Source organism: Micrasema longulum, unplaced genomic scaffold, assembly GCF_059751315.1.
Source record: "Micrasema longulum isolate JH-2025_06_02 unplaced genomic scaffold, ASM5975131v1 h1tg001659l, whole genome shotgun sequence".
In the NCBI taxonomy this organism is placed as follows: domain Eukaryota; kingdom Metazoa; phylum Arthropoda; class Insecta; order Trichoptera; family Brachycentridae; genus Micrasema; species Micrasema longulum.
The window spans coordinates 280605-295762 of record NW_028278838.1 but is presented as its reverse complement, the minus strand read 5'-3'; the positions used below and the strand labels follow the sequence as shown (position 1 = coordinate 295762).

General features: G+C 32.7%; 1 protein-coding gene across 1 annotated transcript in view; it reads right to left on the bottom strand.

The window, feature by feature from the left end:
- Positions 1–3127: 3127 nt before the first annotated feature.
- The window catches only part of LOC148274410 (uncharacterized), a 77116-nt gene continuing 65085 nt past the window's right edge, over positions 3128–15158 (bottom strand). The window contains exons 6-7 of the mRNA XM_088237155.1: positions 11429–11621; positions 3128–5051 (exon numbers count right to left, since the gene is read on the bottom strand). Coding sequence (XP_088093281.1) covers positions 4816–5051; positions 11429–11621 — 429 coding nt within the window. The 3' untranslated portion in view covers positions 3128–4815. The remainder of the gene's footprint in view (positions 5052–11428; positions 11622–15158) is intronic.

Sequence of the window (15158 nt, the reverse complement as noted above, 5' to 3'; positions counted from 1 at the left end):
TATTTATGTTATGCTTTTTTTGTAACTTGGTCTTTCTTTTTGCTTATTGTAGTAAATAATTCTATAAGTGTATGAGTGTACATTAACAAAAAAAAAACACGGAAATAGATATAAAAAATAAAAATGTTTTTTTCCATCAAGATTTAAAAACAAATTAAACGTATTTATTTTGTGTCATTACTAATTTATTCAGGTTATGCCAAGAGACTTAACTTCATTTGCCTATATAGTCAAATCGCTAACATTTATATTGCAACAATTCCTTATCTTCTGTACTAAGTTTACGAATGTTTTTTATTTTTTGTATTTTTCTACATTTGTCTCTCAATTCGTTGTTTTTTTCTTCCTTCTTCTTCCTTTAAAACGTTCCATTAAATTAATCATCACAAGTATACCATAAGTTTTTTTTTAATAGGTTGATGTGATTTTTTTAATAAAAAAAAAATCAGAACAAATACTTGATTTTTATTTGTGTTTTGTGTCACACCTGTCAGTGGACAACGGCTGATGCCAGCCGAGTAAAACCGAAGTACCTCTTCGGGTCTCCTCTGATTGGATAAACGTTTATACCCCGTCCCCCTACCTTCCGCGTCCTGAGAAATTTCGAGACACATTTTTTGGCGATGTTGTTCGGAATGTCATAGCTAAATAAAATATATAATTGGTGCAAGGTAGGAAATTGCATTCATTGTATTTGGGTTCGGTGGTAAAGCATAAAGATAACACATTCCGCGAACCAGACAATTTCGAGCGTTCATCTGCCAACGGGCAAATGGTGCGATCGCTTACTATGTTTATAATGACCACAGTTCACAGTTATAACTAACAGATAACCTAAAAGTATTTGACGCTTACAAAACGATTTAGGACGCATGTGTATTCCACCAGTCTGGTGTGAGTTAGACGGCGTTTCACAAACCAGTCCGCTGATGACAGAGAGAGCGCTTTACAAAACGATTAAGGACGCATGTGTATTCTTATAAGTGAATTTTTTGACATTTTACCTGTAGCGTTAAATAACGTAGGGAGGATTCATTCATTATTATTTTTTTAATTATTTCATTTATCAAAAGGCAGAAAAACACACGAATCAGTACGCCATGAGACCGACTAATTCACAAAGTTTTCACCCACGAGTAGAAACTAATTAAATGAAACCAAAAAGGAAAATAATAAATAGGTGTTCACCCACGTGAATTGGCGTGATACGTGTGAAATAGGCCCGTACATGACAGACGCAATCACTCACTTTTAGAATAATAATATATAAAATTTTCAAAATCAATCAAGTGGGAAAATGTTTTTCATGTAAGTATAAATTAAAAAAAAAAAAAAAACTTTACTAGAAAAACGCGATATGTTTGGCCTAGATAGTTGTTACGTAGAGATTCGTTACAATGTTCTAAAAAAAATTAAATTGTCAGGAATAAATAAACATGAATCGTGACGTATTAGGGGCGTGGTCAATGGAATGACCGGTTTTGCGGGAATCCAAAATTACAAACTTAAATGAGTAACAAATTATTTTTTTTGCTGGACAGTATTTCATAGACCTTTATTATTTAAAAAATGTTTTAAAAAAATATTTCCCTATTACGCGGTCCGTTATGTTGACTCCGCAAAATATTACGCGCTCCGGTATTCTGGCGTTCTTATGAAGAGAGTTGCATCTCCAAAAAGTAAAATGTTAATATGTTTCTTTTTTGGGTGATACCGTGTGTGCTGGATTTGTTCCGACATTTCGGCAACCATTGCATGATCCATCTTCGGGGTAAACTGAGTGTTTTGTAGAGAAAAGTATGTGTTCCAGTACTAGAAATTTGTACCGTGTCGCAGTCGGCAGTAGGCACGATTTTATTCGTTTTTGTAGTATACAGTGCCGGGAACCATGTTGAGTTAATTTAAGCCCGTCGTCTTTGTTTATGTTATTTGGGTGTCTGTGTATTTCAGTTGCCTCTTTAATTATTCGTGCACTATTATTACTGGGTTTATGTTTCGGTTCGAAGGCGAAAAAATGTCCGGTGTCTACAAAGTGTTCCGCTATTGCGGATTTGTCAGGGTGCCCAAGTTTACACGCTCTTTTGTGTTCGTTAATCCTTTTCTTTGCTGTGCGCCCTGTTTGTCCTATGTACACTTTATCACATCCTTGGCAACTTTGTTTATAAACAGCTTCCATTTCCAGGGGATTCTTATCTTTTGGGTTCGACAAACGGTTCTTTATTTTTCCTACAGTCCCAAACGTTGTTCTGATATTATGTTTGTTCAGCACTTTGGCTATAGGGTACAAATTACTAGTACTTAAACACATACTTTTCTCTACAAAACACTCAGTTTACCCTGAAGATGGCTCCTGCAATGGTAGCCGAAACGTCGGAACAAATCCAACACACACGGTATCACCCAAAAAAGAAACATATCGATAACAGTAACAGTGAAAACCTTCGCACCTATTTAAGTGAAATGTTGGCAAAATCAAGAAACCAGAAAGTGCTTTCTGCTACCTTAAAATATATAATTTTCTTTAATGAACTTGTGCCGCGTTTTATTACTTATTAACAATGGACATACCACATTAAATGCTAAACCACCACGGTTAAATGTGGAGATATTGTATCGATCCTCAACAACCACAACGATATGCTACTCTGCCGTTTATATGAAGAGTGCAGTATCTAGCATTTTTGACGATTCAGATTCGGAATCACGAAGAAAAGATTTTTATTTTAGTCTTAAGCTAGGGTTTCCTAGGACAGCGGTGCCCGTATTTTAACGGCCGTAGTGAACGGTGATGCGGTAGACAGCCGTCGTAACGTCGACCAGAGAGTGGTTTATTAGGGAAACGGTGTTAAATGATGTTGATAACACCTTTTTCCTAGGAAACCACACTCTAGTCACCGTTACGACGGTTATCAACCGCATCACCGTTCACTACGGCCGTTAAAATACGGGCACCGCTGTCCCAGGAAACCCTAGTTTTACTTACGTATCAACATTCCTTCAGAAACCAGGAAATCCAGGAAGCAAAATTGCAGTAGCTAGATTTTCAGTTTTTAACTATCTTTAAATTAGTTTAATTTATCTTTTAAATTTAAATATTAATCTTAAATTGACTATATTAATCTTTCAGTTTTTACTTTTCTTTTGATACATGGACATGGCATATACAGGGGAAGGCGCTCGAAGTGTTACCAACTTCACGCTGCTGTAGCAACCAAACGGCTAATGACAGAGCGCTCATGTTTTGACTCGTGTCAGTCTGTTATATTGTTAATAATTCTACCGAAGCATATCGTTTTACATCACGGTTTAAAAAAGTTATCGAAATGTAATTCAAACTCAACAGTGTTATTGCTCTGTGTTTGGCTAGAAAATCCGATACACAAATATTTTGTTCACATTAACATTTACATGTGAATTAAATGTTTGTGTATCGGACCATTTCACGTTACAATGATCCTGTTAGCATAAAAAACGCCATGGAGATGGACATCCCAAAACAGCAACATCGACAGAAATGGTTCGAAAGGTTTAGGCCAGAATTTAACGTAATTCACGACAAAGCGCAGTTAAATTGGCGAAAAATCTCAATGGGTCGATCAAAGCCCTACTAAATACAAAAAATGCAAGATTTAACGCCTGCATAAAAGGCAGTTCGCCTAGCAACAGCAGAGGTGTTAAAAGACTCGCACGTTGATGGTGAGCTAGAAAATTTGGTCTTTTCTGATGAAAACTAACAAAACGATCGTGTATGGTTACAGTGCAAATTAAAATACAATTTAGACCGGCGAATTGCTCTGCGAAAGCAAGCGCCTGCATCAGTGATGGTTTAGGTAACGGCTACAGGACGCTCACCACTTGTTTTCATTGAACAGGGCGTAAAGGTAAATCAGCAAATTTACCGTAAAAAGATTTTAAATGACGCGTTGTTAGTTTGAGCACGTAAAAAACTCGGTAGAAACCATTGGACGTTTCAACAATATTTGGCACTATCCCATAAAGTCCGTAAAACCCAACGTTTTTTACGATTAAAAGTTCCCAGCTTCATTTCATCACAACAGTGGCCTCCATATTCCCCGGACTTAAATCCAATGGACTTTTCCATATGGTCCATTCTAGAGGCCAAAGTATCAGCTAAAAAATATGATACGGTCGACGCCTTTAAGATTGCTCTTCGCCGAGAATGGTACAGAATACCATCAGCCCACATTCGTACAGCGTGTGAAGCCTTCTTGGACAGACTCGATGCTTTTATCCGCGCTGAAGGTGGCTACATCGAACAATAACATTTTTAAATTTAAGTTTTTAATTTTAAAAATCAAAATTGACAAAATTACAGAGTATTGAATGGTAACACTTCGAGTGCCGACCCCTGTAGTGATGGCGGGCGTAGTATTGAAACTACAGCAAAAACATTATTTTCTTTCATACTGTACTTTGGATACAAAAAATAATATGCCACTTTCTTCACAATTACGGCAGTATTTCATTGATTGCACATTCTTCCTGTCCTAAATTTTGATAAAAACACCTTTTATTTTAAATATAAAAACAAAGTAAAATGAAATCATTAAAATGCATATCTGGCAAGAGTCCCCCGGGCCGTTATATCGGCTACACACGTATACCGTATTACGTTTCGCGATCCATCATTGCCCAGCGCGAGATTTCGCAATCCGTTATGTCGGCGACACAAACGCTGGCCTGCGTGGACCCGCCATCAGAAATATCACGTCACTTCATCAGCGCACAAAACAGTTGTTCGAAAACGCGAAACATTCCGCGCGGAACCCACTCGAGTTCTTCGTCCTTCGAGTCCTAGAGCACGTGGAGGTTTTCGCAGGATTTGGCCTTGCTGGTGTCGCCTCTGCAGAAGCGGTGCAGCAAGGCTCTGGGGCCAGTCGGAGTCCTGGCCCCGGTGCCCTGGCTGTCCGGCAAACTGCGGAGACGAACTTGCTTGAGAACGCCGACCAGCAACTCGTCCACGTTGTGCTGAATGCCACTTGATGTTTCGATGAATTTGCTGTCGCGAGAGGTCGCCAAAGATTTACCCTCTGCAAAAAGCATATACATATGTACACTACTGATTATATCACATAATAATGTACGGACATATCACTTATTTTATTTTAGTGAATTTATTATGGACCAGGGGTGCTATTCTGAACCGCTCTCGCGGCACGAGAAACTAGTGTTTTTCATGTATTTTGTATGTAAATACACGAAATAATACGGCCGCGAGAGTGTTTCTTTTATATTTTTTTTAATATGGGAGTTGCATTATTTTTTTGCCTTGCTTATAATATACAAGGTTTATATTTCAAAAATAGGATTTTTATGCTATTATATTACATTATTTTAGCTAAACTGTTGGAATCAGGAATGATATTCTAATGTGGGCCAATCAGGTACGTCTCAGCATTTGCTAATGTGGAGAGGAAACCACTTATCACTTTGAGTACTGGCCGAATACACATAGAATTTACTCTATGCCCGGCCCATTTTTGTGAAATTTCATGCTTTATGAAGGGTTTCTTCAAAGTGTCATAATTATGAAAACACTGGGTTAAATCAATTGAAACGTCTCAGATTTATTTGAAATAATTAAGTAAGTCATTTTTGTCAGTAACACATTTCTCTAACGTTTTTGCAAAATGATGTAACCTTGTAAGAACGTCGTTGATAATTAGGTTTATTTTAGTTTTCTTTTAGTTTTAAAGCTGATTTTATATATTAATGTTGATTTATGTTTCAAATTAACACGCCAGATACAAATGATTTTTCGTGTGGCAATATAAATAACTCCTTTTACGTTACTGCAAAGTTATGTCGTCACTTTTACTGACAACTGTGATTCTAATCAAGCTATATTTTAAGGATTATAGTTCAATTATATCTGCATTCGTTATGTATCTTATTTATTCTATCTTGCCTCGTTATAATTTTATCTTACCTCTTTTAATTACGTTTTCTCTGATAATTTATATCTGTATGTACCTTAAAGCTGAAATGCTGGAAGTCACATTTGGTAAATTGTTGAGGAGAGCGGTTTGAAGTTGTAAAACTGTTTCAAACGTATCTCTCCTAGTAAAAACACAATTTATTGCAATTTTTTTGGATTTATAGGCTTTTAATAAGGATATTTAAAAAAATAAGCAAAAGAAACATTTGAAATATGGACTGTTAAAATGACTATGGGACTTCATTGTTTTTTTTATTCTAACCGTCCAGTCTGCGCCCTAATTCCTCCCCCGACTTTAGTATAAAAAGTAATGCAGAGTCGCGACCATACCACCTTAATTGTGAATCTTCTTAGATATTGCCGAATGAAAGAAGCTATCTTTTTTTTGGAAAGAGTTTAAAATAAAGTTTTACTTTCTTTCATCGTAATATCTTGAATTTCATAGCAATATTTATTTATTTATGTATTCATTCAAAATTACAAAATTAAATATTTATGAACTTATTAAGGCTTTTTAGGCTATGCCCATGTCAAGCCACAATAAATAACAATAAAAATACATATTTAAATTAAATAGATCAAATTATTATGACATAGAATAACAACCTATAAAAAAAGGTAAATGTAATAAATAATCAAATTCCAAAGAATACAATGCAAAAAAGATAATCAGAAATAATGTTTAAAATATAAATTATACAAATTAAGAATCACACATAATCAAATATACAAAATAGTGGTATCATTAAAATCAACAAAATAATAGTAAAATATAGAAGTATAAAAAAAAAACAAAATAAGAGTATCATTTAAATCAACAGAAAAAGAACATATGCATAAAAGCATAATTGAAATGATAATTGAGATATGTATTCTAGAAACTCACTCAATACTATAGTAAGAAATATAAGAAATTGGAGCAATAAATCATATGCCAAATAATAGTACGTACTAAATTAAATTAAACAAAAATACATAAGAAAAAGAAAAAAAAACTTAAAAATTATCAATATATATAAAAAGCAAATAAAAGTAAAAAGTATGGAAGGAAAGCAGGTTTGTAAATTTTTGTTGATCTCTAACTTTTTATTGGTAGAAAAATATACGCCTTCCTTCCTGTGCATTACTTGGGGACGATGCGTTTCAACTGATACTTTTTCAATAGCGAATGCAAAGAACTGAAGTTTCAATTCCCAATAGCTCAATCACAAATAACTATTGACTTGCTTAAACATGCTAAGCATTTGAGCGATCACAATGAACAATAATGAACATGCTTAAGTTATCGCAGTCATATTTATGTCAGTCAGTCATAGTATTTGTTCCATCTGCCAGTCTGTAGCACTAACTATGCACAACACTCTTTCCTCTATCGTTCTTGCTATAACTATAATGCTTTTTTTCATCTATGGATATATTTTACATGCCCCTTAATTTATTTAAAAATAAATTAAGACTCCTTATTTCTGGCTGCGATACGATCCCACTTACTATTTAATGATGCTCACACTTTCACACACCTGAACACTTACTCCTACACTAATACACATAAAAACACATCTACACTTACTCTCATACAAATACACATAAACACACCCTTTTGTTGTAACACAATTTAATAATATGTATGATTCTTATTTAGAAACTTTGCTGGTCTGTCTTTAAACTGTATTTTATTAATGTAACTATATAATTGTCGACTGTTTGTTTCTTTAACATAAATAAATAAGTCAACGCGTGAGTAATCTCTAAGTCAACGCTCGTGTCGGTTTGTTTTTTGTTTTCCTCGTAAATAAATACAGTTCATTAGCGAAAAATTGGCGTTTCCTATAAAAAATAATACTATATATTGCATTTGCAAAATAGTAAGGTAGTTTTAGAAAGTAAAAATTTAATTACAAACAATTACTATGGCGATTACTTTTCTTGACATTTGGCTCGCCAACCGCCGCCGCTGGCTAAATGCAATGAATAGCGTGATAAATAATAAATAAATAAAAATAGCAGTTTTGGAATATTTTCCATATTTACACAGGTGAAATTCATATATGTGATTGCGCAGCAGGATTATACGTCGCGAAACGTACATATTTTGACATTTAATATTAGGTGTTCACGGATGTTGCATTGTAATCGCGAATACGATTAACAACCATGGTGAGAAATTGTTATCACGTTGCTTATTAGCACGTCGATAGCTATTTGTGATTGAGCTACAGGAGGGTAAATGCCAAAAATCATATGACTTTTGAGTACCAGCATTTATTGCATTTTAAATAAGTATTATTCGCTTTGACATAATTGTAAATGTCAATTTTTCTCGATTTTGAACTTTTAAAACTCAATTGACAGCAAAAAAACTCAGCTCTTTAACTTCACTAAAATCAACTAATGGAAGAATTGAAGAAATTTGGATGTTCAAACATAGGCAAATGGTGAATGTTACACAGTGTGTAAAGTGGCTAATGACAGGTTATTAGCCCTGTAAATGCCTAGACTTTCACTGAGACCTTCGTAGTATGGTGGCTAAGACGCTCGATTCACCCACAGATGACTCCGGGTTCGATTCCCAGTGGAAACAACCAAATTTATAGTGGCAATGCCGGAACATCGCACAATGTGCAGGGCCGGGAACAACTTCACAATAGTCAACAGACGGAAGAGTTGAGGAAAGGTTGATGTTCAAACATAGGCAGAATGGTAAATGTTACACAGTGTGTAAAGTGGCCACTTAAACCAGCCAATGACAGGTCATAAGCCCTGTAAATGCCTGGACTTCCATATTCCCTTATTGAATGTATTCTCCATCCCCGTTGTAATTTGTTAAACTCGCAGTGTATAAAAAGATTATAGATGTGTAGATAATTTTAAAGTGACAAAAATCACATTATTACATTAATTTACAAAAGTTTTCCGTTTCTGCGCCTTCGAATCTTGTTTGAGTTAAGAGCTGAAAGCATATAAATGGACATCAGGGCCTCGATTATGATGGGAAGATAAAGACGTCATACCTTCACCTTGACGGTATAGTTGAAGATAAATTCCCTCTAGCGATTATAAAGATATACTACCGACCCCCCACCTTCAAGTTTTGCGTAGGTACATCGATATGAATCAAGGGGAAGCGTACGTCACGGTACACATATCTACGCTCTTAAACGACATAGCTTCAGTATGACGTCATAGTTGAAGATAAAAGTCTCCCGACTGACTACAAAGGTATAGTACCGATACTCTCACCATCAAGTTTTGATGTAAGTACATAATTTTATACCGACGAGTCTAGAACCCCTCGATACGTTTATCTACGCATTAAAAGTGGCAAAAATTTTGTACCACCGAGCAATTTTTCCTTAAATTAAGATTCATTAAAATTTTTAATCGTTTTGAGGCTGGCGCTTTTTTTCTTAAAAGCCTATTAAACATATGAGAGAGAAATAAGTAGGTTTTGAAATCGAATTAAATTCCGACATAACTGTCACTTTAATATAACGAACGCTTAGATGTGAAAATAATGTCGCTAGGTTCTCTCCTATTAACAAATAAGAGTATCTAGACGTCAGACACAGATTATATGAGTCAGAAAGCTACCACTCTAAAAAAAAAATAGTTATTAGATTTTTTCCATCTGTTTTACTATCTTTTCGAGTGTATGTATCGAGACGTTATAGGAGCCGGCTTTGTTGTCGATCGTTACAGATCGGTAGATACATACAAGAGCGTTAAGCATACCGTCTTGGTGATTTTTAAAAGTCATGCAAAATTCATGTTCAAGCGAGCATTTTTTGCTTGAATTGGGATTTATTGGAGTTTATAATCGCTTTGAAGTGAGCACTTTTTATTACAGATGCCTATTTAAAATATAATTGATAATTATTTTTAATGTTAATGACGTAAGGAACGCTGAGTAATTGTTTGCGGTCATTCCATTGGCTTGTTTCGATCATATGATGTCGATATGACAAGTAGGCATACCATACACATATAAAATAAATACAACCTTCGGTCAAAGAGGATTGGCCTACTTCTCGGTTAAAGTGTGCAATCTACTTCCATTGTCCATAAGGACAATTAGTAAGTTCTCACAAAATAAAATTGCTATTAAGAAATGGATAGTAGAGGTGGATTGCACACGGATCGATGAGTGGATCAAGCCAAATAGGTCAAATGTGTGTACTGTTTATGAAATTTGTTCTATTGGTCTATAAAAATTGGTTATGTTTTTTATGATTATTTTAGTTTTTTATTTATTTATTTTAAAGAAACAAACAGTCGACAGTGATATAATAACATTTAAAAAATACAGTTAAAAGACAGACCAGCAAAGTTTCTAAATAAGAATCATACATATTGTTTATTATGTTAATGATAATTAGGTTAATTTGATTAATTACGTTTTTTTTTATTGTTATTATTATGTTAACTTTATTAAATAGTTAATCTAAGGCATGTTTCACATTTTGTAAAATGTTTCCCTCGGCACGGGACACCCCGGTGAGGGAACATTATTCTGTATGAAAAAAAGAATACAAGCAATGTAAAAGTATGAATAAATGAATACCGAGGTAAGATACAGATAGTACAGAAGTTAAGTATACCATCTCGATATATACAGATGAAGATAGCGTTCATAATCGAGGCACTGGTGTTATAGAACAAGCTATTTCAGTAGTGGTATACCGGAGGACCCCAATATTTTAGCATGAATAGAATCTGAATATATGAACAAAACTACATTCATAACTCAATTTAGAAAACATTAAATTTGTTAAAACTTAACGATAGAAGAAAAATTATAGACCTTTTAAATTTATTCAAATTTGTAAATTCAATATGGGATTGCCCTGAACTATTATCTCTCATCAACTTCAGGGTGCCTGGAAGAATGACTAGACAGGTGCCACCGTTTTGTAGCAACAATTCACGGACATTGTATACTTGTAATGCCGTATTAAATAGACTTCATGAACTCGGCAATAGTTATTCCCATGTATCTGATATATTTAATGTAGGGTATTGTTCCTGTAGAACAAACCTTTTGAACTTTTTCAAAAATTGTGAATGGTAATTATATTTATTTATTCATGCATTTCATAATATATATATATATATATATATATACAGTTTTTCTTGTTTTTTTACTGTAGAATGTTTTATTATTTAAACTTTCTTCTGAATATACTGTATAATTTTAAGGTTAATTTTTTAAATATAAATCTTGTATAATTTTTGGTTTATTTTTTTTTATAAATCTTGGAAATAAGAAAATTCATGTTTTTAAAAAAAATATATATTTAGCCAATTATGTTTATATTATAAATGTTTGTAAAAGGCAGATTTTCCGTTTATGTTAATAAAATAAAATAAATGTGACTTCCAGCGTTTCAGCTTTAAGGTACAGACAGATACATTATTTTTTGTACCTTATCTCGTCATTTATCATTTCCACTCCCTTCCGATGGAACTCACCGTTGGTCGTGATGACTCTCGCCCTAGCCAGGTCGGCCTTGTTCCCCACCACAATGACGGTCTTCTCCTTGGTATAATTCTGTCTCCAGAGGTAGTTGAGGAGATCTGAAGCGTGAGCGAAGGACGAGCGTGACGTCACGCTGTAAACCACTACGCACGCGTGAGGCTCGTACGTGGAGAGAGAGTTCTCGACCTGAAAAACGAAACTTATTTTTAGGAATTTTCTTGACATATATTACGGAAGACGAAGACCGTTTTTTGAGAAATGCATATTTTATTTAATTTTTCTACAGCTATTTTATAAAAAAATTCAATATAAATAAATTAAGAATACTAGAGCCATTTAAAAAGTCCACTGTAAATCTAATAATACATAATATATTATGAGAAGAGTTCACGTAATTTATTTATGCTTTATTAAGTTAGTTCATAACATCATAAGAACTAATATAAACTTTTAATAATTTTTGTCTTTTGTATATCATGTCAATGAAATTTCAAGCAAGGCATTAAAAATGTTGGGCTGTATTTTGAGAAATACGAAAAAATTTCAAGTCCATCCGATCATTGAAAATATTATACTGTTCTCTTGTAAGAAGTAATTTAGATTTTAATTCATCAATATGGTCACCCTGCTATAATGTTCATGTTTATAATATAGAAAACATTCAACATAAATTTCTACGATATATAAACTACAAACTAAACATTCCAATTCAAAATGTGAATTATGACTATTTATTAACACTGCTTAACCTAACAACACTTTCTGAAAGAAGAACTATTAATGATCTCATTGTACTGTATAAAATTGTAAACTCTCTTTTTGACGCACCAAAAATACTTGAATTGATTAATTGTAGAGTACCTGCTGTCAACACTAGGAGTACTTTATTGTTTCATTGCTCCAGTACTTCTTCCAACCAACAAAACAATTCATTGATACCGAGACTGCATAGGTTAGGTAACACTTATGGAACGGCTGCAGATATTCTGTCCAATTCTTTACCATCTTATAAGTCCACAATATCAAGTTTATTTGTAGCTGCTCGTCAAACCATTATTGACAATTCAATTTCATAAATGAAAAAAAATACTTACTTGTTTATTTTTATTACCTTATACTTGTTTTTTATTTTTTACTATTATATCAAATTGCATTGCAGTATTGGCAAATACGCATTTCATGGATACATATTTTTATTTCTTATTTTTTCGTGATAATATATGTTTGCTTGTTTAATTTAACTTAAAAATGTCTTTCTTGCTTACCGTAACACTTTATTTATTGTTTGCTTTACGGAATTTATTTCATAAGCTTATATCTTTGCATTTTTTGTTTATATGCTTACTGTTTTATCTTGCATACTTTTGTTATTATTGTTTTTTTTTTTACTTTGTAAACTTTTTTATCATATCCTTTTTCACTAATTTCACTTTTTTTTTCTGTATATTCTGTGTTTATTATTTAGTATGTTAGCATGTATTTCATTTTTATTTTTTGTAATTGCCTTTTGGGCGTTAATGAACAAAATAAATAAATAAATAAATAAATAATATTACTTTTTTTTAATCAAAATTTCTCAATAACATATTTTAAAAAACTAATTTTAAATATTTCGATTTTTTCTATTTCCTTCATTGCTTCAGGTAACTCATTGTACAGCTTCAATCCCTTGTACAATGAGTTTTGAGATTCTGTTTTTCTCCTCATTGGTAATTTTATCTATTTTTTACCCCTTGTTTCATATGTATGACATTGTTGGTTAAATTTTACTATTGTTTTTATTTTATTCATCCCCATAATTATTTTATGTATAAAAATTGCTACAGTATATTTAATTTGTTGCTTTACTGTGAGCAAGCCAATTTCTTTGTGCATTATTTCTACATTAGAATAGATATTTCTTTTGAGTATAATCCTCGTCGCCTTATTTTGAAGAATTTGTATATTTTTTATTTCTCCTTCATTACATAAAAAAAGAATGTAAGAACGGTAATTTATGTGTGGACGTATGATGGTTTTAAATATAAGAATACTACTTTTTATATCTATTACATTTCGTAATCTTCCCATAAATTGTATGTGTGTGACGTTTGCATTCATTTGTGTGCATGTGAATGTGTGTATGTGTGAATGAATGAGGGAAGGTGTGCGTTTGCGCGTGTGAATGAGTGAGAGAAAAAGTGCGTGTGTGTGGGTGCGTAAATATATATTTTTTAAAACTTGTAATTATATTGAAAAGGGTACAAGAAAAAGCTTGGTAAGAAGTTTGATTATTAAAAAATAAAAAATAGGTTATACCTACTTTCAGACACTTAACAATATACTTTTTTATATTTTTACATGTGAGAATATTATTTTATTTTATTTTATTTGGGAAATCAACAATTCTACACACATATTTTTAGTAAACAAACAGATATAGTGTATAATCTCAGAACTAATAACAGATTTCCACATAGTATACAAAATTAGTAAAGAAAATATATTACATATCAAATAAATACATACAATTTATACATGTAGAAATGTTATTTTCACGTACTCAATAATCAAAGATTTTTAAATATTTATTTTAAGATCATTAAGTTACTGTAAATTGGGCGGGATAAGAACAAGAATGACAAGAATATACAAGGAAAATTTAATATACAGAGAGAAATAGCAAAATGTTCAGACAGGTTAAAACACTACGTACTTAAGTTTATATTTAATTTCTGTATACCTATATTATTCAACAATATTTTGAGTTTGTCCAAATTTTTGTAGACAAGAACTGGATTCAACTCCCTGGGGAGCTGTTTACATTAACATATTACAACATGGATGAAGAACATTTAATTTAGAAGGTAATATAGACGTCTAGGCATCTACAGGGCTTATGACCTGTCAATGGCTGGTTTAAGTGGCCACTTTACACACTGGGTAAAATTCACCATTCTGCCCATATGTCGTTTGCATTTTCTTTACTGGCACCTCATATAAAACTGTAGATATCCCGTTCCTACCCTACCTACATTATAACGAAAAATACGGCAACATAAAACTATAAACCAAACAATAAATGAAAAAACAAAGACAAATGAATTTGGCGTAATCTTCCGGTCGAAAAGTAATTATATTTTAGTTATACAAAACTTTTAAGCATATTTTTAATAGAAACACCGGCAGCCATCTTGAGTTTGCATCTGTTGTTTGGAATCCTCGATATACAATTTATAAATCACAACTAGATAAAATACAGAATAGATTCCTTAAACTTCTGGATCGTAAATCTCTTACGTATTTTGACTCGTATGAAGACTCTTCTTCCTTTCATAGTTTAACTTCCCTTACTAAACGTAGAAGCATTTCTGATCTGTCTTTCCTCTTCAAAATTTTAAACAATTTTATCGATAGTCCATATCTCTCGGAGCGTACATATTTCAAGCAATTGTCCCGTAAAGTCAACACGACAAGTTCATTTTTTTAAATAATTTATTGACCAAAAAAAGATTATGTTCAAAACTCGTTTATTTATCGTAGCTGCTCCAAATTTAATTTACTTTGTCCCCATTTAGATATTTTTAATACAATATTTTGTGACTTCAAAAAAAATCTTTTTGAAACACTGTAAAATAAAACATTTGTCAGTGTGTAATAAGTTTATGTTCCTTTAATTATGTTTATTTTATTAAAATATCAAAATTTTGAATTGGTCAACTATATTATGAAAATCCCTCTACT